This window comes from Chlorocebus sabaeus, chromosome 9, assembly GCF_047675955.1.
Source record: "Chlorocebus sabaeus isolate Y175 chromosome 9, mChlSab1.0.hap1, whole genome shotgun sequence".
NCBI lineage: Eukaryota > Metazoa > Chordata > Mammalia > Primates > Cercopithecidae > Chlorocebus > Chlorocebus sabaeus.
This window is the reverse complement of record NC_132912.1, coordinates 135,446,427-135,468,850: the sequence shown is the minus strand read 5'-3', so window position 1 is coordinate 135,468,850 and position 22,424 is coordinate 135,446,427. Positions and strand designations below refer to the sequence as shown.

The following is a 22,424-nucleotide window of genomic DNA, read 5'->3' as shown; positions in this document are numbered from 1 at the left end:
GCCTGGAGTGTACTCCCCCCACCGCCTGCTGCACCTACCCCCAAGTGTGCTCCCCCCACAGCCTGCTGCACCCCCGTCTGGAGTGTGCTCCCCTGCTCCTCGCTGCCCCCTTCTGCCTGGGCCTCCCCAGGTTCCCACTTGCGCTGGAAGACTTGACTTCCCCAGGAGAATTCAACACAGGGAGAGCGGGGACTGAAAACCCCATGCCGCCCCGAGACCCCCACTCCCCTGGACTCTGCTTTGCTTTATCTTTTTAAGCAGGAAGTGGAGGAATAAGTCCGGGCCGCATCACACACGTTGAAAATTCTGCCACCCGATCCCGATGTTGGTTTCTCGCCTTCCCTTTCTTTAGCTTGATCTTCAAGCACATGGTCATCGTGAAGGCCAAGCTCGGGCAGAATTTCTCGATGGAAATACAGAAATTCAAGGCCGAGAGTGAAGACTACTTGGCGCGCATGTGGCACCGCCTGGCCCTGAACTCGCCGAGCGTGTCTGGAGAGCTGGCCTGCTACAACAGCGCCATCCAGGCCTTGCAGGTGCGAAGCCCTGAGCGTGGGTGCGTGTGGTAAAATGTGTCCTTTAGCAAAAGGGAGAACCATGTGGACAGAAGCTCAGCCGGGACCTGGCGTGGGCGGCACGTAGAGCAGCCACGGCTGACGGTGCAGAGAATACGCCGTGCGGCCCCAGGCACTCCTCTTGCCGACCAGTCAGGGATGATGGCTGGAGCTGGTTTCAGTGGTCCCTTTCCAGCGTGGAGGGGTTGTGGTCAGGTCCTTGTCCCTGAGCAGGGTGAGGGGGCCAGAGGGTGATGCTCCAAGCAGAAGCGCCCTGGAGGCCCAGGGGCCCAGATGGGCGGGTGGCTGCAGAGGGGAGCAGGGCTCTGCAGGGCGCTGGGATGTGGGCGTTCTGGGGACGTTGGCGTCTCTTCCCCACCCCCAGGAAGGCAAGACGGATGTTCCCCTCGATGCACTTGGGGTGGGCTCGGGAGGAGGTGGGCGCTTTGGCATTGATTTGATGCCTCTGCTTGTCAGAAGCAAGGGCCATGTGGTGCGTACCCGAGAACTTCATCTCGGGGACGAAAAGCCATCCCAGGCCCCTGGTGCGAAAGGCATGAACCTTTCAACATTAGTGAAGATCTTAAAAGGCTTTTCTGTTATCTCCAGCTCAGAGCAATCCTCTCCTGAGGTCTTTGGATTGCTCTGGTGTCCAGGCAGCCCTTGGCAGATGCCCAGGTACCACCATGGGGGAGCCACAGGGAGCCACTGCGCCTCTCTCCGGGAAGCCAGAGGCCACGTCGTTCCTCAGCAGTTGCCCTGCTGGGGTTGGCGGGGATCAGGCAAGGACCTGGCCTCCTCCAGGGAAAGCAGGAAGGGCCTGAGGAGGGGAGGCTGGGGGGCGACTGGGGAAGGCAGGACCCAGCCGAGTCGCACTGGCCGTCGGGGCAAGAAGCCCTTGAAAGTGTTTTCTGTCTTCACTTACCCGAGTCCTTCCTCCAGTTGTCTGTTTTTGTTAGAGGTACAATGTGATGTTTTCAGTGAATTCTCAGAGTTATATAATCATCACCCACACACAATTTTAGAAGGTTTCATCACCCCCCAGAAACCCTGCATCCATCAGCACTCACTCCCCCTCCTTCCCTACCTCCATCGGCCCCAGCAAGCCGCGGACCTGGACATTTTCTGTAAACAGAGCCAAGCATTACGTGGTCCTTCATTCAGCATGACATCGCCCAGGGCCATCCCCATCATTCCCGTTTAGGGCTCAGTCATATTCCGTTCCGTGTCTCACAGTCCACGCCTGGCTGTTTGTTGTTTCCCGTTATCCGCCTGCTGTGAGGAAAGGTGCGGTCAGCATTTGCTCCCAAGTTCTGGCGTGGCCCCTCCTCGTCCCCTGGGGGCACAGCCCAGCAGGGGAGTTCCCGGGCACACGGTGGCCCTATGTGGGGCCATGAGATGAAGTGCCGGACTGTCTCCCACAGCGGCCTCACAGGGTTGCCTTCCCACCTGCCGGGTGTGGACTGCGGTTTCTCCACACGCTCACCAGCTGTCGATGTCGTCCGAGGTTCTGGCTGTGCCGGTGGGTGTGAAGGGGGTGTCTCCTCGTGTTTGGTTTGTCTGCATTTTCCCAGCCACTCATGATGATGGGGTGCATATTCCCATGTGCTCATGGGTCATTTGTAGGTGGTTGGAGAAGTGTTCATTGCAGTCCTTTGCCCGTTTTTAATCTGGTAGTTTGGTTTTCGTTGCCTTGTAGGAGCTCATGGTGTATTGTGGATGCAGGTTCTTTAGCAGGAGCATCATCTGCAAACCCTTTCTCATTCTGTGAGCTGCTTTTTCAACCACTTCTTCACTTCCCGGATGGCATGATTTGTGGCACAAACATGTTTTAAATTGTGATGAAATTCTAGTTGTCTATTTCTTGTTTTGTTGCTTGTGTTTCTGGCGTTGTATCTGCAAAACTGTTGCATAACCCAAGGTCTTGAAGATTTGTTCCCGTTTTCTTCTGAATTTTATAGTTGTAGCTGTTACATGTATGAGTTATACAGTGTGAGGCAGGGTCCCTGGCACTCCTCAGCCTGTGGACGCCGGTGGCCCCACACTTCTGTTGAGAAGATGACCTGCTCTCCCTTGAACCTCCCCATCAAGGCCAAGGCCCTCCCCAATGTCTATAGCTTTTGTGGGAGCCACCGCCAGCCTCCACAGCTGCTCCCTTCCTTCCCCATCCATGGGCATCCTTCCCGTGGCTCCCAGGCCCCACCACCTCACCAGTTCCCCATCCTTCTCCCCTTCCCTCCTCTTCATGACAGAGGAGGCCCTGGGCTAAGGGCAGGACCTTGGCCATCTGATCTCACCCCACGTCCTGAACTAAACATGGCTGCCGCCCATTTTCCCCACAAGCAATTCTCTAGCCCAGACCCTGCCCCTAGACCCGTGAATCCTGCTGCCTGCCTGGCCCCGCCCTGGGGCCAGCGTCTCACCCAAAACCAAACGCCTGCTTTTCCCACCATTCTTCCTCTTGCCTTTCCCCTCGAGATGTTGCAGCTCCATCCTGCAGTGACTGGACTCACACCCAACACCCACAACAAACCCACACCTCGCACCTAGACCCACAGAAACACGCGACATAACAGCCCACAGCCACAACCCAGACACACCCCACAGGCCGCAACTTCACACCTGTAACGCACATCTCATGTACACCATTCACTCCCAGTACCCCCAAACACAACTCACACCCCACATCCCACACACACCCCACATCCCACATTCAACACACACCCCACATCCCACACACACCCCACATCCCACACACACCACTCACACCCCACATCCCACACACACCCCACATCCCACATTCAACACACACCCCACATCCCACACACACCACTCACACCCACATCCCACACACACCCCACATCCCACACACCCCACATCCCACACACCCCACATCCCACACACACCTCACATCCCACATCCCACACACACCACTCACACCCACATCCCACACACACCCCACATCCCACACACACCCCACATCCCACACACACCACTCACACCCACATCCCACACACACCCCACATCCCACACACACCCCACATCCCACACACACCACTCACACCCACATCCCACACACACCTCACATCCCACATCCCACACACACCCCTCACACTCACATCCCACACACACCACTCACACCCACCTCACACACACACCACACACACCCCACATCCCACACACACACCACTCACACCCACATCCCACACACACCCCACATCCCACACACACACCACTCACACCCACATCCCACACACACCCCACATCCCACACACACACCCCACATCCCACACACACCACTCACACCCACATCCCACACACACCCCACATCCCACACACACACCCCACATCCCACACACACCACTCACATCCACATCCCACACACCACTCACACCCCACATCCCACACACACACCACTCACACCCACATCCCACACACCCCACATCCCACACCCTCCCACACCCCTCCACGCTCACACCTGCCCATCCGACACTCCGTGATGGGCTTCGCCCTCAGATTGTCCAGACCCCTCTCCCTGCTGCCCTGGGCTCTTTTCCGTCTCCCTGTGTGGGCAACGCTCACCTCTTCTTGGCTCACCCCGGCCTGTTCTCTGCAGAGCAGTGGGAGGCTCCCCAGGTCCAGGTCAGAGCTGCTGTCCGCATTCTCCAGCCCACAGTGCTGTGGCTCAGTCCCTTCCTGTCTTACCCGCACTGCAGGGCCTTGCACCCCTGCCCGGAGCACCCTCTCCACAGACACCCCCCATGGTATTTCTCAGCGCCTCAAGGCTCTCCTCAGCTTCCGCCGAGTGAGGCCCCATTCCTACTACCACTGGGTCTCTGGTCCTGAGCCATGTGTCCTGCAGAGCATCTGTGCTTTGAGGCCCATAGGCACCTGCTTATGACGGCCAATGTAGCGTGAGTGCCGGGCACAGAGGGAACCCCCAGCAGATTCGTGGGTTGAATAAGTGGTATGGGCCAGCGCTCAGAGAGCCACAGATATTTGGCAGCAGAAATGAAGTGGCAGCGACACCCATGCGAGGTCCACCCTGCTGGAGAAGAGTGTGGCTGTGGCCCCGGCAACACCTGTGGAGGGGAGGGTGCGGTGCAGGCTAACCCCAGCCGGCAGGGCTGCGGAGGGTGCGGTGCAGGCTAACCCCGGCTCGCAGGGCTGCAGAGGGTGCAGTGCAGGCTAACCCCGGCTCGCAGGGCTGCGGAGGGTGCGGTGCAGGCTAACCCCGGCTCGCAGGGCTGCGGAGGGTGCGGTGCAGGCTAACCCCGGCTCGCAGGGCTGCGGAGGGTGCGGTGCAGGCTAACCCCGGCTCGCAGGGCTGCGGAGGGTGCGGTGCAGGCTAACCCCGGCTCGCAGGGCTGCGGAGGGTGCGGTGCAGGCTAACCCCGGCTCGCAGGGCTGCGGAGGGTGCGGTGCAGGCTAACCCCGGCTCGCAGGGCTGCGGAGGGTGCGGTGCAGGCTAACCCCGGCTCGCAGGGCTGCGGAGGGTGCGGTGCAGGCTAACCCCGGCTCGCAGGGCTGCGGAGGGTGCGGTGCAGGCTAACCCCGGCTCGCAGGGCTGCGGAGGGTGCGGTGCAGGCTAACCCCAGCCGGCAGGGCTGCAGAGGATGCGGTGCAGGCTAACCCCGGCTCACAGGGCTGCAGAGGGTGCGGTGCAGGCTAACCCCGGCTCACAGGGCTGGGGCTCTGCTCTGCAAAGGTCAGGTTAGGGTGGTCTCATCCGATTCTGTAGCGACGGTGGCCAAGTCTGCCCCGGCCGGGCCTTGGATGGGACTCTGCATCTGGACGCAGGACAGGGCAAACACCTTTCCCGCCCTGAGGAGGCGTCCTTTCCAGCAGGGACGCGGGGCTGCCCGCAGAACCACCCAGACAGGGCCACCCACAGACAGGGCGACAGCAGGACCCCTGTCCCATGTCCTCTTGCGGCACAGGGAATGCCTGGGGACCTAGCAGGCCCCAGGAGGTGGCACCTGCAGAGGGTGAGAAGAGAGAAGGAATTCGCCAAGCTGCAGCCTGCCCACACGCTGCCTGTGTAAAGAAACAGCAGCGCCGCCTCGTCTGTGCCTGAAACGTCCCAATGAGCCTAAATGGCAGCTTGACCTCGTTAGAGGCAGCCTCCAAACGGTCACTGTGGGATAAGAATAAACCTTTTCTTCTAGAAAGTGAGCAATGAAAGTATTCACTACGTCAGGAAAGCCTTGAGGGCTGTCGCAAAGGTGTTGCCCTCTCTATTCACCCCCACAGAAGCCTGAGACGGAGTGGCAGAAGGTGGAGTACCTCATGGAGTTCGGCCAGTGGCTCCACCACAGACACTTTCCTCTCGAGGACGTGGTCTTCCACCTCCGCTGGGCCGTCGAGATCCTGCTGGCCATGAAGCCGCCCAGCGACGCCCCGGAAGCAGAGCCCACACCGGACGGTGAGCCCACTCCGCTGGCAAGGTGCCGACCCCACATGGCTTCCCCAGAGCTCTGCTTCGTGCTCCGTGATCTGGACAGCCGTTGGGCATCCACGTGTCCGTGCAGGCTTTGGAGGCCAGGAGCCCCGATGCGTCACAGCGCTGTCCTCTGCAGGGGCCCTCAGGGACTCAGCCTGACCTCCACCAGACGACCTTCACAGAAAGGTTCTGTCCAGGTCAGGGAGAAGCCATGTCCTCAGGCACACAGCTGGGCCGGCCCGAAGGCCGCCTTCCTCAGGAGGCTGGGGGAGACCACAGACCCTGTGGGCACCTCAGCCATCCCCAAAGTGGCTTCCGACTCGAGGTAGGGGCTCCCTTCTCCAGCTGCTCCTCTTCAGCAGGCTCCTGGCCACCCGGCCCCTGCTCACAGCAGTGCAGGGAGGTGGGGGTTTGCTGGTAAGTGGGGACCTGGGCAGACGATGGCGGCCCCACTGGCATCATCCAGAGCGTAAACACCACCAGTGCCTGGGCATCAGCTCAGGGTGACCCGGGGCAGAAACTCTGTGGGGAGCGCAGGTGCGCCTGGAGAGTCCCATGGGGTGGTTCCCACAGGCCTGCCATGAAGAGCAGAGGCTGGCAGAGCCCAGCTAGGGTGGCCACTGCACACACACGCATGTGCGCACACATGGGCACACATGCACGCACGCACACACGGGCACACACACATGCACACGCACACACACGGGCACACGCACGCGCACACACGGGCACACACACGCACGCGCACACACACGGGCACACACACGCACACGCACACATGCACATGCACACACACACGTGCACGCACGCACACACACGCACACACATGCGCGCACACACACACGCACACACATGTGCACACAGCCGGGCCGTCAATGCTGGCTTGCTCAGGGCCACCCTCCCCGTGGCTGCTGCTCCTAGCCCCCTGTCAGGATGAGTGGGGGCCCTGCTCAGAACTCCCAGGCCCTCGGGACAGTCTGGGACAGTCTGGGACAGGAACGGGATGCCCAGGCCAGGTGCAGCTCATGAGGCTTCCAGGACACACAGGGCAGCAGGAGAGCCCTCAGGGCCTGGGGACCTGGGGCTGGAGCTGAGAGTGGAGCTGCCCCTGGGGGTGAGGGGGCCGCCAAGCTCAGCCTTCGCAGAGTAAGTGCAACACGTGGCTCTTCCCCGGCTCCCGGCCCTCAGCAGAGTGGAGCACCGGGGGTCGGCGAGGCACAGGCAGTCCCCGCAGCCTCAGGCAGGGAAGGGAGTGGCCTGGGGCCCACAGACCTGTAGCTGGGCCTGCTCTCAGCCTCGGGCACCCCGTGTTTCAGGGGAGTACGTGGCCGTGCAGATGCCCCCACAGAGCTCCGTGTCCGAGGCCGGGGAGGTGGTGTCCTTGGAGCAGCTGCGTAGCGTGCGGCAGCTGGAGGCACTGGCCCGTGTGCACATCCTACTGGCACTGGTGCTGTCGCCGGGTGCCGAGGGCTACGAGGACTGCTGCCTTGCAGCCTATGCCTTCTTCAGGCACATCTGGCAGGTGAGGCCCAGCGAAGGCTCCCCTGTCCCTGCAACGCCTCCCGGGACGGGCTGTGGGCTGGGGAAACTGCAGTGAGCATTCTAAAGGCATCAGAGCCTTTCCCAGCATTTCCTAAAGACCTTTGAGATGTGAGCAGTTTCCTGCGACATCCAGATTCTTCCTCTCTACTGGATGATTTCCATCGGCATAAAAACAAGAGACTCCCCTCTTCACTCCTGCACCCTCCACATTCCCAGCACTCCCCAAGGGAGGGCTCATGGCTCCCTCCAGATCAGCCAGTCCTCCCTGACACCCGCCCCAGTGCCCTTGCCGACCACCACCCAAAACTGCCTCTGCCTGGCTCGCCATGCCAAGGCAGCAGCAGGCGCCTCTGTTGGCAGCTGGGGCCCAACAGCTCCTGAACCGCCCACTGACGGGGCTTCCAGAACCTTCTTCTGTGCCCCACTCCCACCCCCCTCCTTATCCTGCTCCTCCTACCACCTCTCCCTGTGAAGCCCACCAGGAGCACTGTTGGGGCCGCCCCGTGCGCCTATCCAGGCCTCCCGCGGGCTACACCCAGCAGGGCAGCGCCAGGCATGGCAGGCCTTTCTTCTGAGGACAAGTTTGCCCGGAACCCCCATAGGGCATCTCGGGATCAACAGGGACACTGCCCAGCCATGGGCAGAGCAGGAAAGGCAGGGAGGCCCCCTCATCCCGTCTTCAGAATGTTCCACGCCAGCCCCCCACCAGCCTCCACCACTGCCAGACCTGGGGCCACAGGCGCCCAAGCTGCCATTCTTTGTGACCCTTCTAGGAGAATCGCTCAACGTTATTCTCATGGGTTCTTAATTAGAGACCTTGAACTCATTCACCTGTAGAGTGGCAAGTCCCCCCCAGGGCCAGCCACGCCTGCCCCAAATGCCCACACGTGTCAGGGCTGCGAGGGGCCGGCAGGGCCTGCCAAGAGACGTGCCCAGTGTCCTCCCTGCCTGGGCACAGCCCTGACAAGAGCCGCTGCAGGGAAGGTGTGGGATGGTCAGCAGGGAGCCCCAGGGCCAGGGGTGTCCTGCTGTGGAGTGAGACTGAGGGACACCCGAGGAGCCAGCGTGCTCACGGGCATGTCCCTGCAGCCCCCAGTGCCACACCCCTGGCCAACCCCGCTCTGTGCTCTAGGGGCCTCACCTGACAGCAGCTGACGGGGACGTAAGACCACCAGAGCGCTAGAGCTTGGGGAGCCCTGCGGGTCTGAGTGTCCCTCACCCAGGAGTGGAGGGTGGGCGGAGTGGGTGGCGGGTGGGTTTTCAGTGCTGCAAACGTGGATTTCATCCCTGCCCAGGTTTCCTTGATGACAGCAGGAAAATCGGTTCTAGAAAGCAGACCCCTGGCAGCAACCAGCTCACATCTGTTATTGCCTAAAAAAGAGAAGGAGAATGAGAGGAGTAAAGAGAAGGAGAAGGAGAAGGGAAAGGAGGAGAAAGCCAAGGAGCCCAAGCAGGTGGTGCCCGGGCGGCCGTGGTGGAGAGGCCGGGCCCAGGATGGCCTGTGCCTCAGTTTCCCTGCCTGTCAGGGTTCTCGGAGGAGCCCCAGGTGGCCTCAGTGCAGAGGCTGGGCCCTGGCCGGCCTGTGTGCCCCGGTTTCTCTCCCTGTCAGTATGTCTGTAAAGCACCTGGCGTGTCCCTGGCGGGAATCCCGGGCCTGGAGCTAGCCACGTAACGCATGCGGCTTGCACAAAGCACATCGTCCCAGGTCTGCCAGGCTCGGAGGCCATGGCAGTAGACACAGCCCAGGGTCTGGGTCCCAGAGCAGTGAGAAAAGTGTTTTTTTAATCCCATGAAACCTTTCTCTCTGCAAGTATCCACTTCTGAAAGTGCTGGGCAGAGAAACCACTTGGCCGCCCAGCTTCCCAGAGCGGGACACTCACACCCAGACCCTGGCACGAGCACTGCTGAGCTCACCAGTCAGCTGTCAGAGGGGAGATGCAGGAGGCAGAGGCTGCAGAGCCTTAGCTCCTGGAAGTCCTGAGCCTGGGCACCCCCAGGCCGACTCTGGCTGTGCACAGGGCAGACAGCTTTGCGTGCACTGCCTGGAAACAGTGTCAGAGGCTGGATCTGGGTGCTCGCTGGGGTCTGCTGGTAGGAGGGATGCCGGCTCCCCAGGGCTGTGGCCTGCCTGCTGCACAGCCATGCCGGTGGGGGCTGGGGGCCGGTGTCTGCTGTTTCCGCCGTTTCAGGGAAATCCTGCATTCTTACCTTTCTAGTGTCAAAGCCCAGCTCCTAACAAACAACTAGAAGACTTACCCACGAGCATAGAAGAGTGGGCTTCCTACTCCTGCCCCGAGGAAGTGCTGTCTGTGCTGAAACAGGACAGAAGTGACTCTACTGTTAACCCCTCAAGTATCCAGAAGCCGGTACGTTGACATAAGGAAAAGGCTCAAGACCTTTGTCACAGCGTGGTGTCCCCTGACCTGTCCCCAGGTCCAGTTTCCACTGTGAACTGTAGCCAGAAAAAGGAGGACAGGACAGCGTTCCATCAGCCCCCAGCCCCCTACAGGCCCTCCCAGCACCACTGTCTGCCCCTAACTGCCAACACCCAGGAAAGCCTTTCTTCTTTCCCCACCCAAGTCCAACACGCACCTAGCGAGACAGGACAGGTGTTTATGACAAGCTCCCACAGCCGGGTGCTTAAAACAGCAGGAACTGATCCTCTCACAGTTCTGGAGGCCGGAAGCTGAAAATCAGTTTCCCTGGGCCCAAATCCAGGTGTCGGGAGGGTGACACCCTCCAAGGGGCCTGGGGAAGATCCCTCTTGTCTCATCCCGGTCGGCCTCTGTGGTCACGTGGCCTCCTCTTTTGTGCAGATCAAATCTCCCACTCCCTCCCATGGAATTACATTTAGGGCTCACCTGGACTATCCCGGAGACCCTCCCCACCTCGGGGTCCTCACCTTATCACATCCGAAAGTCCTTTTCGCCATTCTGTGGTCATGCACACAGCTCCAGGGGCTAGGACTGGGTGTCCACTAGATCTCTGTGCCTTGTTGGGGTGGATTCTCTTTGGTGAGCGTCCTTCACCTGGGACTCCGTCTGTGGGACCTGCCAGGCTCGCTGTGTCCCCATGATTTGTTTCGTGCATTGTTGTGGGTGGCCCATTGCGTGGACAGGCCATGGTCTGTCGATGTGTTTCATGCATTGCTGTGGGTGGCAATTATGTGGACAGGCCATGGTCTGAGTTTCATGCATTGCTGTGGGTGACACATTGTGTGGACAGGCCATGGTCTGTCTATGGTTTTTGTTTTTTTTTTTTTTTTGAGACGGGGTCTTGCTCTGTCACCCAGGCTGGAGTGCAGTGGCCGGATCTCAGCTCACTGCAAGCTCCGCCTCCTGGGTTTACACCATTCTCCTGCCTCAGCCTCCCTAGTAGCTGGGACTACAGGTGCCCGCCACCTCGCCCGGCTAGTTTTTTTTTGTATTTTTTTTTTTTTTTTTTTTTTTTGAGACGGAGTCTCGCTCTGCCACCCAGGCTGGAGTGCAGTGGCCGGATCTCAGCTCACTGCAAGCTCCGCCTCCTGGGTTCACGCCATTCTTCTGCCTCAGCCTCCCGAGTAGCTGGGACTACAGGCGCCCACCACCTCGCCCGGCTAGTTTTTTCGTATTTTTTAGTAGAGACGGGGTTTCACCGTGTCAGCCAGGATGGTCTCGATCTCCTGACCTCGTGATCCGCCCGTCTCGGCCTCCCAAAGTGCTGGGATTACAGGCTTGAGCCACCGCGCCCGGCCTTTTTTGTATTTTTTAGTAGAGATGGGGTTTCACTGTGTTAGCCAGGATGGTCTCGATCTCCTGACCTCGTGATCTGCCCATCTCGGCCTCCCAAAGTGCTGGGATTACAGGCTTGAGCCACCGCACCTGGCCAAGTCTGTCTATGTTTTGTGTACTGCTGTGGGCGGCCCATTGCATGGACAGGCCATGGTTCGTCCATCCACCTGCTGGTAGATGGGCTGTTTCCGGTTAACAGCTACTACATGAAGCTTTTGTGACTATCCATGCACTGTGTCCTGGTGCCCACATGCCCCCATGCCTGGAGGACACACCCATCACAGACTTTCTGGACCATGGAGGATGTGAATCTCCACCTGTGATGTTTGGTGCCACACTGCCATGCTGCCCTCCACAGTGGTCATTCAGTGCACTGCTGTGCCTGCCATGGGTAGAGTGGCCCTGTGCAGATCCCTGCTGATGACACTCCCCTCAATCTCAGCAGCCAGTGGGTGGGCAGTGGCATTCCCCATCATTTAATGGGAAACCCCTGGCCACAGTGAGGTTGGCCTTCAGTGCTTCCTATCCTTGGAGGTCCTCTCTTGTGTTGTGCCCTCCAGGCTATTGCCCATATTTAATTAAGCTTTCTGAGTTTTCCTTATTGGTTTGAAGGAATCCTTTATTTTGGAAAATCACATGAGCAGCCATGTGACCAGCAGATCCGCCTCCACTTTGTGCCTTGCCTTTCCACTCTGTTAAGGAGGTCTTTTTGGGAACAGGGATTAGTAGTTTTAATGTAGTAAGAGTCATTAGTCTTTTCCTTTGTAATTAGTCAGTTTTTCGTGTCCTTTTTTTATGTTTTCATTTCTGGAGGTTGTACACATATTCTGTTATAGTGTTTTTCCAAAAAGTGGAAATATTTTGCACCTTTATAGTTTTGCCTGTCACCTGAACTTGATGTGTATGTGGTGTGAGGTAGGGGTCAAGCCTCAAGCTTGGCAGTCAGGGTGTCCCATTGTTCTGACACCACTTCCTGAAATGTCACTGGCCACCTTCCCTGCTGGCTGCACTGGGCATGAGCAGGTGCTCACCTGTGCATGGGGTTGCTTTGGGGTCTCTCTTGCTTTCTGTTGGTTTTTTGTCCTTGCAGCATCATCTCAATGTCAATTACTGAGCTTCACAACCATGAGTATTTGGTAGAGAAAATCTCCTTACCTCATTCTTCAGGACGGTTGGGTTATTCTTTTTATTCTCTATTGCATGTCCATGTGTATTTTAGAATCAGTGTGTCAGACTCATCACAAACCCTGGTAGAGTTTTTACTGACATTGCATTGAATCTGTAAGTTACTTTGTGGAGAACCGACATTGTTATGGTGTTGAGCCTTTTGATCCATGGACATGGTCTGTCTCTCCATTGACTTAGGTCATCTTCAACGTCTCTTAACAATAGACCAGAGTTTTCGGCATGGCAGTTGTACATGTCAGGTTTATTTCTGTGTATTTGAAATGGTTGATGCTGTTGTAAATATAGCTTTTTTGTTTCATGTTTAAACTCCAGATAAACTGTGGAAATGTAATTGTTTTCATTTTGGCCTTGTAAGCATCCATTTTGTTAAGCTCTTTATAACTTTAGTAATTTGTCTGTAGATTATTTTGGATTTTGTGTGTACATCGTCGTTTTATCTGCAAACACATTTTTCTTTTTTAGTTTCCACTCTTTACACTGTTTTTTCTTTACCTTGCCTTATATTCTGGCAAGGACCTCCAGTATGAGGTTGAATAAAAATGGTGATAACATCTATTTTTATGTTGCGTGCCCTATCCCAAAGGAAAGTTTCCGACATTTTACTCAGAAGTATAATTGATGTTTGTTGTGGGTTTTTATAGATCTTTATTGACTAAGGAAGTTTATTTCTATTCACTAAGAATTTTAGTCATGAATGCTTTTATATTTTTATCAAATATTTTTCTCCATCTATGCAGATGGTGTTTTCCTCCTTCATTCCTTGAATTAATTACCTTGATTGTTTCTAATGATTATCACAATAGGGCAGCTTGGCTGTACTGTCACTCACTCTGTGTCACCAGCTTTGGTTGGCGGCTCTTCTGTCTGTGGGTGTGTTCATCTGTGCTCGTGAGGAAGACGATGTTTAATTTTCCTTTCATTTGTGTCCTCCTCAGGATGTGGTGAAAGTTATGCTGGCCTTTTAGTCAGTTAGCAAGTGTTCCTTTCTGACCATTGTTAGGAGAAATTTGTATAAGATTGGTAGTTATTTCATCCTTAAATATCTGGAAGAATTCCCTGGTAAAGCCATCTGAGCCCAGAGCTTCTGTTTGAGAAAATTTTAAATTATGGATCCAATTTATTTCATAGTTATAGAATTCTTCAGAGTTTCTATTTCTTCTTGTAACAGTTTTCATGGGTTGCATTTTTCCTAGGATGTTTTTATTTAAAATGCATTTTGGATATATTGTCATGAAGTTGTTCTCAATGTCCTTGTATTACCTTTTAATGCCTGTGAGATCTGTAGAGCCCTGTCACTCCTCGCTCGCTCTCCCGATCAGCCTCACCAGGAGTGATCAATTCCATCGACCTCTCAAGGGACCCCATGCTTTCCAGGCTGCCCGCACAGCCCCTCTGCCTGGCTGTCATCCCTGAGGGAATGGCCTCCTCCTAGATTACCTGGAATTCTAAGGTGCAGCCCTTCAAGAACCCAGCCTGAGAGAGAGAGTGAGAGAGTGGAGCTCTTGGTGGGCCCTGAACCCAGTTTTCTAAGCCCAGCCTGCAGCACGGTGCAGAGCACCGTGGGGCCCTCGGCTGTGTCAGTGCCTGATAGCCAGGCTCGTGTCCCTGGATGCATACTGACTTCCAGATCTTGGCCCAGTCATTCTTTGAATATTGATTACCCTCCAGTTCTTAGAAGTGCATTTTTGCAACAGGTCATCCGACTTTCCTAATTTCCCACTCAAGAGTAATGGTTTTAACAAACTGAGTCCTACATCATAGGAAGCATTAGCTCTTCTTTATATATTAAATGTTTAAGTGGTTGTGTGTGCACACAAAGAAATTCTGTCTCTAGTGAGTCAGTAGTTTTTAGTGGAAAAATGAAACAAACACATAAATTTGAATAAATCCATGAATGGGTGTGTTTCTTGTGGGGATCTTCATACTTGGGTGCTGATGTTCACAAAGATTATCACGTGTGACAAAGTGAAACCCATGAGTGGAAGAGGGAAGGAAGATAGCACAGCCTCCATCCATCCCACAGAAACGTGCTGAGCACCTGCTGTATGCAGACACGCGCTGGTACCTGCTGTGTGCAGACGCGTGCTGGCACCTGCTGTATGTAGACACATGCCGGCATGGGGAGGGAGGGGGTTCTCTGAGGAAAGACCCTTATGCTTGTGGTCTACACCTGCTCCTGTGACCTCCTGTGTGTGTTATGTGTCCATGTAGACGTACAGTTTGTATTTCCTGGACCACCTGGTCAAGGCCCTGCAGAAGATGTGCCTACACGAACTCACGGTCCCCGTCCTGCAGTTGGGGGTGCTGATTTCGGACTCCGTGGTGGGAAGCAAGGGCCTGGCGGATCTCTACCACCTTCGGTGGGTACAGCTCCTTTTTTGGAATGTGATTTCCCCAAAGAATATAAAAATGAACAGCCTGTTAAAATATTAATTCTGTAGTTGACTCTGTAAATAATAAAGTCCCTGGGACTTGAACACCAAGTAAATAAAAATATTTGAATATAAAAATGGTATTTTTGGTTGGGACGGGAGGACTATTTGATCCCAGGAGTTTGAGACCAGCCTGGGCAACATAGCAAGACCCCATCTCTACAGAAAATTTAAAAAATATGTTAGCCAGGTATGGTGACACACACCTGTTGTCCCAACTACTCAGGAGGCTGAGGCAAGAGGATCACCTGAGCCTAAGAAGTCGAGGCTGCAGTGAGCTATGATCGTGCCCCTGCACTCTAGCCTGGGCAACAGAGCATGACCCTGTTACTAAAAATTTTTTAAATAAAATATGATATTTTTATTTTAAAATTTCTACCTGATCCTTAAGAGAATATTCTTGTTTTAAGGAAATACAGGCCTATCTTGGAGATATTGTGGGTTAGGTTCCAAAACAAAACAAATATCACAGTAAAGCAAGTCACATGAACTTTTTGGCTTTCCAGAGTCTATAAAAGTTAGGTTTACACTATTCTGTAGTCTATGAAGTGTGCGACAGCATTATGTCTAAAAAATGTACATACATCCATTTAAAATGTATGTACTAAAAATGCTAAAAAGGCTGGCAATTTCTTAAAATAAGACAACAATAAAATTTGCCACATGAATCAACTCTTTCACAGAAGATTTATCTGTAGCATGCAACACTGTTTGATAGCATTTTACCCATGGCAGAAGTTCTTTCAAAATTGGAGTCAGTCTCTTAAATGCTATTCCCACTTTATCAACTCAATGTATGGAATATTCTAGGTCCCTTTTGTCATTTCCACAGTGTTCACAGCATCTTCACCAGGAGCAGATCCCATCTCAAGAAACCACTTTCTCTGCTCGTCCGTAAGAGGCAATTCTGCATCCATTCAGGTTTTCTCTTGAGACTGTGGCAATTCAGGGCCATCTTCAGGTTCCACTTCTGATTCTGCTTCTCTTGCTGTTTCCCCCACACCTGTAGCTCCTTCTACTGAAGTCTTGAATCTTCAAAGTCATCCATGAGGGTTGGAATCAACTTCTTCCAAATTCCTGTTAATGTTGCTATTTTGGCCTCCTCCCATGAATCAGGAATGTTCTTAATGGGATCTAGAATGACGAATCCTTTCCAGAAGGTTTTCAATTCACTTTGCCCAGATCCATCAGAAGAATCACTCTCTGTGGGCGCTGTAACTTTATTAAATGTGCTTTGTAAATAGTAAGACTTGAAAGTCGAAATGACGCCTTGATCCATGGGCTGCATGGGTGTGGTGTTAGCAGTGGTGTTAGCAGGCATGGGACAGAATTCATCTCCTTGTACATCTCCGTGAGAGCCCTTGGGTGACCGAAGCATTGCCAGTGAGCAGTACTATTTTGAAAGGAATCTGTTTTTCTGAGCAGTAGGTCTCAAAAGTGGGCTTTAAATATTCAGCAAACCATGTTGTCAACAGATCTGCTGACATCAGGCTTTGTTGTCCTCTTACAGAGCACAGGCAGAGTACATTGAGCATCATTCTTTTTTTTTTTTTTTTAATTTTTTTTTAGGCGGAGTCTCGCTGTGTTGCCCAGGCTGGAGTGCAGTGGTGCCATCTCAGCTCACTGCAAGCTCTGCCTCCTGGGTTCACACCATTCCCCTGCCTCAGCCTCCCAAGTGGCTGGGACTACAGGCGCCCGCCAACATGCCCGGCTAATTTTTTGTATTTTTTTTTTAGTGGAGATGGGGTTTCACCATGTTAGCCAGGATGGTCTCGATCTCCTGACCTCGTGATCTGCCCTCCTCGGCCTCCCAAAGTGCTGGGATTACAGGCGTGAACCACCACGCCTGGCCGATAGAGCATCATTCTTAAAGGCTCTGGGATTTTCAGAATGGTGAATGAGGACTGGCTTCGACTCAAAGTCCCTGGCCGCGTTAGCCCCTAGCAAGAGAGTCCGCCTGTGCTTGGAAGCTTGGAAGCCAGGCATTGACTTTTCTTCACTAGCTATGAAAGTCCTAGAAGGCATCTTCTTCCAACAGAAGGCTGTGTGGTCTACAACGGAAATCTGTTGTTTAGCGTAGCCACCATCGATGCTCTTATTAGCTGGATCTTCCGGCTAAGGCTTCAGCTTCTCCATCAGCACTTGCTGCTTCACCTGGCACTTTTATGTTATGGAGGCGGCTTCTGTCCTTAAACCTCACGAGCCCACCTCTGCCAGCTTCAAACTTTTCTTCTGCAGCTTCCTCACGTCTGCTGGCCTTCATGGGATTGAAGAGAGTGAGGGCCTCGCTCTGGATTAGGCTTCGGCCTAAAGGAATGTTGTGACTGGTTTGATCTTCGGCGCCGACCATGGAAACTTATTCATATCAGCACTGAGGTGGCTTCACTTTCTCGTCATTTGTATTTATACGTTCCCTGTAGGAGCTTTGAATTTCCTTTCAGAACTTTCTCTTTGCACTTACAACTTGGTTAACTGGTGCAGGGGCCGAGCTTCCAGTCTGTCTCCGCTTCTGACATGCTTTCCTCACTGAACTGAATCATTTTTGGCTTTTCCTTTAAAGTGAGAGACGTGTGACTGTTCCTTTCTTTGGTACACTTAGAGCCCATCGCAGGGTTACTAACTGGCCTAATTTCAAAATTTCTGTGTCTTGGGAAATAGGGAGGCCCGAGGGGAGGGAGAGAAATGGGGGAGCAGCCAAGCCGTGGAGCAGTCAGAACCCACGGGACGTTTGTCGACTCAGTTCACTGTCATACATGGGCGTGGTTGATGGTGCCCCAAAACAATGATAATGGTAACTGCAAAGATCACTGAACACAGATCACCGTAACAGAATCATAATAATATTTTGATTTTTTGAAATATTTTGAGAATCACCAAAATGTGACACAGAGACACCGAGTGAGGAGGTGCTGTTGGAAAATGGTGCCGATGGACTCGGTCGCTCAGGGCTGCAATTTGTAAAATATGCAGTATCTGAGCAGCACAATAAAGCACAGTGTGATAAATGGAAGCGTGCCCGGGCCACTGAAGGATCTGGGAGAAAGGCCGCAAGTTGCATCTTCAGCTTGCTCAGATATCCCAGGGGCGGGAGCGGGAGAGGAAGCTGGAGCAGGTGTGGTCACGGGGCCAAGAGGGGCCACCGGGGCCTGCACAGGGATGCCTCCTGGCGTCTGTGCAACTTTCCTGCTTGCCTGAAAGCATTTTACAAGAATAGGGTTTTCAACAGGAGTCAAGGCTTCTCTGCTTGTGGTGGTGGCTGCTGAGCCCACCTGAGGGCCTCCTCCTCTCCTCGGACGGCATCCAGGAGGCAACAGATAATGCCTCACACGAGATCTGTGAAGGAGCAGGAAAAAATCCCACCTGAAATGTGATGGAGCTACCTGGCACCTTTCCCTAGTAATTTCGCTTACCTTGAAAAATGATTGAAAACATCATCCAAGTACGCCTCGATGTTTTAGTTGTCCGTTTTCTGTGAAACACACTCGTAGCTTTGTTTCTGGCTCCCTCCGCTCCCGCGCGGCACTGACGCTCCCGGCCACACTCCCCACAGCCTCGCCCACATGTGCTCCGAGCTGAAGCTGAGCGAAGCAGCTGCGCACCATGAAGAGGCGGTCGGGCAGGTGTACGTCAGCGAGCTGGAGCAGGCCAGGTGGGTGCGGTCCCACCCGGCGCCGCCTGGGGCTTGAGTCTTGCCCTTGGTGTGGCCGGGTAAAACCCAGCCACCCGGCCACCCTCTGCCCTGGACTCCTGCCCCTCTGGGGAGAGCGAGCACTTGGGGACACGGCTGTGGCTGGTTCTCCTGGGTCAGGCTGGAGGTGGGTAACTCATGATGCACAGATAACGCGTATCGTCTGTTTTACTCACCTTAGCTGCAGGAAAGAGATCGCGTTGAAAAAAGAGAAAAATAAGGAACCTTTATTAGAAGAAAGCCTGCCGACACTGAGTGAGCAGACACTTCCCATCCGGCCTGGGGAGATCAAACCGCTGGAAGCCAAGGACAAGGTAAACCTCACCATCCAGAATCCTTCTGACCTGCAGCCCAGTGGACGCCGGTGCCCTCATGGCCGTGCAGGGCTGCAGCTGAGCCAGGGGGCCAGCCTGTGTGTCTGTCAGTGTGCGAGGGGCCGGCCTGTGTGTCTGTCAGTGTTCGAGGGGCCGGCCTGTGTGTCTGTCAGTGTGCGAGGGGCCGGCCTGTGTGTCTGTCAGTGTGCGAGGGGCCGGCCTGTGTGTCTGCCAGTGTGCGAGGGGCCGGCCTGTGTGTCCTGCAGCTGAGCCAGGAGGCCGGCCTGTGTGTCAGTGTGTAAGGGGCTTCCTGTGAGTGATTTGTCCTCCCGTGGGCCCTGGAATTCCCCGGGAAAGATGAGCTTTATGTGCACCACAGGCCTCCCTGGAACAGGCCCGCCAGGCGCCTGCGCAGAGGCAGAGAGAAGGTGGGGACAGCAAAGAGGGGTCTCCACCTGGGGGTCCTCGTCATCTGACAGAACTGGGCCTCCCGCCACCTGGTTTCCCTCAGCAGGAGAGCACAGCACCCTCTGCATTTGCCTGTAAAGGAAGGTGACCAGCCCAGCTCCTAACCCAAAACGCAGTTACCATGGGAGCACCATGGAGGAGCAAAGGTCATGCTTCCTGTGACCTGGCAGTCAGGACAGGACAGGGGCTCAGCACAGGACCTGGATCCAGAACACAGCAGTGCGAGGCTCAGCCTCTGCCCCCGCCGGGGTCTCTGCTTAGCGAGGAGAGGGTGGGAGGATGTGGGGTAGGCCCAGATCCCAGTGCAGGGGCTCAGCCACTGGCCTACGCCAGGGGTGCCCTAGCAAGGCCGGGTGCACAGCCGCGGGCAGGCCCAGATCCCAGGGTTGGTCGGCAGCACGAAGTGGGGCAGGGGGTCCTACACCCCAGTGTGTGTGTGTGTGTGTGTAGTAGCAAAGGCTCTACGTGGCTAGTGGTGGTCTTGGTTGGCTGCCAGGGGATTCGTGAGAAGAGAGAGGTACACAGGGTGCAAGAGGGTCTGTCGGGGGAAAGGCAAAGGCCTGAGCCCTGGCCTCAGGGCGCACGGGGAGCTTGTGAGGCGCCCACAATGCCTAGGCCAGCAGGGTGCCCTCGGTGTGGTGTGGTTCCTGAGTCGCAGGGACGGCTGCTGAGCCAGAGCTCGTCCCGTGGGACTCGGAGGTCACAGTGTCAGGACCCTGCCACCTGGGGCTGCGGTGTCTTCCAGATTTTGAAGATGAATGGGGAGACCGGGAAGGGCCTGGATGGGACATCCTTTCCCCTCCTGTGGATGCTGAAGGCAGAAGTTCTGCTGGAGATGAACCTGTACCAGCCTGCACGGCTGCTCCTGTCGGAGGCTCATCTGGCTTTCCAGGTGAGGAGCCCCTCCCAGCCCGTCACCATCCACGGCCGCTCCCAGCGCACTGTGCACAGCGGAGGGGCTGCAGGCGGAAGCTTGGGCTGTAGCATTCATCTCTAGCACAGCCTCTGTCTGTCCGTCTTTTGCTTTGCCACTCACAGTTTGCTGAAGTTTCTATTTCCAGTACCTGTTGTGGGTCTCTGCAACCTCTCGTTTCTCTTGGTCGTCGGTGGCTCCTCTCTGCCTCCTGCCATGTCAGTTTCTTACCTTCTGAGGCTGGATGAGAACTTGGGGAACCCCACAGAGTGTCTGCCAGAAGTGCCACTTTGTTCTAGAGGGCGGATCGTGTGCGGGGCCGCCTGGGTCCAGGGATCCGGGTCTGGTCTGGTCTTTGTTCGTTTTGCTCTCACTCCCCAGATGTGACCCTTACGGTCCCCAGTGAAAGCCCCCCGGGACGTTTGCTGAGGCCCGGTCTCCCCGGCGGGCGCTGCAGCTGTTTGGTCTCAGCTGGCTCCTGCCAGGCTTTGTGACATCCTCCTCTGCCCTGAGCAGCCAAGCCCAGCTGACAGCCCTGAGGGGAAGTACGGACCTCAGACCCTTCTCCTCGGCCCCTCCTCCTGGGACTGGCCCTGCAAGCCTCAGCACTGGAAGTCCCAGCTGCAGCCTCCTCTCCTCACCCTGGGCACTTGCATTCCCCCAGGTTTTGTTCCCCTGCAGGGATGGCAGCCCCAGGAAAAAGCCAGATGGATGGAGGCCCACGGGTGCTTCTCTCTGTGCAAAAATTGTAGTTGCCAGTTTTTGCCAGCACTGACTGCCCTCCAAACTCACCTCAGACATGTGGTGACATCTTCTGTCCAGATTTAGAGTTGCTTTCACTGGGAGGATGAGGCAGAGCTACAGAACCAGACAGCCTGTCACTTGTTTTGAAGAAAAACTCCAGAAAAAGAGAGGGTCCTAGAATGGTATAAAAATTCAGTGACACCCATCAAAGCCTTGAGAGGTTCAGACTTTATCTCCAGCACTGAGGGCAGGTGTGTGAGGTCTCAGGCAGGGTGCATGCAGGTCTCAGGAAGGGGGACAGGTGTGTGCAGGTCTCAGGCACTGAGAACAGGTGTGTGCAGAGCTCAGGAAATGGGACAGGTGTGTGCAGGTCTCTGATAGCAGGGACAGGTGCGTGCAGGTCTCTGATAGCAGGGACAGGTGCGTGCAGGTCTCAGGCACTGAGAACAGGTGTGTGCAGGTCTCAGGAAGGGGGACAGGTGTGTGCAGGTCTCAGGCACTGAGAACAGGTGTGTGCAGAGCTCAGGAAATGGGACAGGTGTGTGCAGGTCTCTGATAGCAGGGACAGGTGCGTGCAGGTCTCTGATAGCAGGGACAGGTGCGTGCAGGTCTCAGGCACTGAGAACAGGTGTGTGCAGGTCTCAGGAAGGGGGACAGGTGTGTGCAGGTCTCAGGCACTGAGAACAGGTGTGTGCAGAGCTCAGGAAATGGGACAGGTGTGTGCAGGTCTCTGATAGCAGGGACAGGTGCGTGCAGGTCTCTGATAGCAGGGACAGGTGCGTGCAGGTCTCAGGCACTGAGAACAGGTGTGTGCAGGTCTCAGGAAGGGGGACAGGTGTGTGCAGGTCTCAGGCACTGAGAACAGGTATGTACAGATCTCAGGAAATGGGACAGGTGTGTGCAGGTCTCTGATAGCAGGGACAGGTGTGTGCAGGTCTCAGGCACTGAGGACAAGTGTGAGCAGGTCTCTGATAGCAGAGACGGGTGTGTGCATACCAGGGTCAAAAGGGAGCTTGTCTGAGGAAGGGACTGAGGATGCTGGGTGCAGTGTTCTTTTGGCCACAGCCACAGGAGAGGGCCAGCCTCTGCTGGGGCCGAGGGCCGGAGGTGTGGAAGAGCTCCTGGGAGCTCCCGGGGTGAGAGTCAAGCCCCTGAGGTGGGCAGAGGCCCGGCCTCCCTCACCCGAGGTCAGGTGGTGAGAGCTCTGGGACTTAGGGAGTGAGTCTGCTGCGTGCCGGAGCCTCCGTGGACCTTGGAGCCCAGTCCTAGGACGGATGTGACGGGTGCGAGACTCCCACGAGCGCAGGTGGCCATCCTCCTTCTGCAGCCGCCACCCTCCTTCTGCAGCTGCCACCCTCCTTCTGCAGC

General features: G+C 55.5%; 1 protein-coding gene across 1 annotated transcript in view; it reads left to right on the top strand.

Annotated features, from left to right (window-relative positions):
- The window catches only part of CFAP46 (cilia and flagella associated protein 46), a 143,577-nt gene that overhangs the window by 56,195 nt on the left and 64,958 nt on the right, over positions 1-22,424 (top strand). Inside the window, exons 27-35 of the mRNA XM_038010269.2 lie at positions 353-536; positions 5,808-5,979; positions 7,314-7,519; positions 8,835-8,993; positions 9,756-9,905; positions 14,709-14,857; positions 18,480-18,578; positions 18,799-18,931; positions 20,145-20,291. Coding sequence (XP_037866197.2) covers positions 353-536; positions 5,808-5,979; positions 7,314-7,519; positions 8,835-8,993; positions 9,756-9,905; positions 14,709-14,857; positions 18,480-18,578; positions 18,799-18,931; positions 20,145-20,291 — 1,399 coding nt within the window. The remainder of the gene's footprint in view (positions 1-352; positions 537-5,807; positions 5,980-7,313; positions 7,520-8,834; positions 8,994-9,755; positions 9,906-14,708; positions 14,858-18,479; positions 18,579-18,798; positions 18,932-20,144; positions 20,292-22,424) is intronic.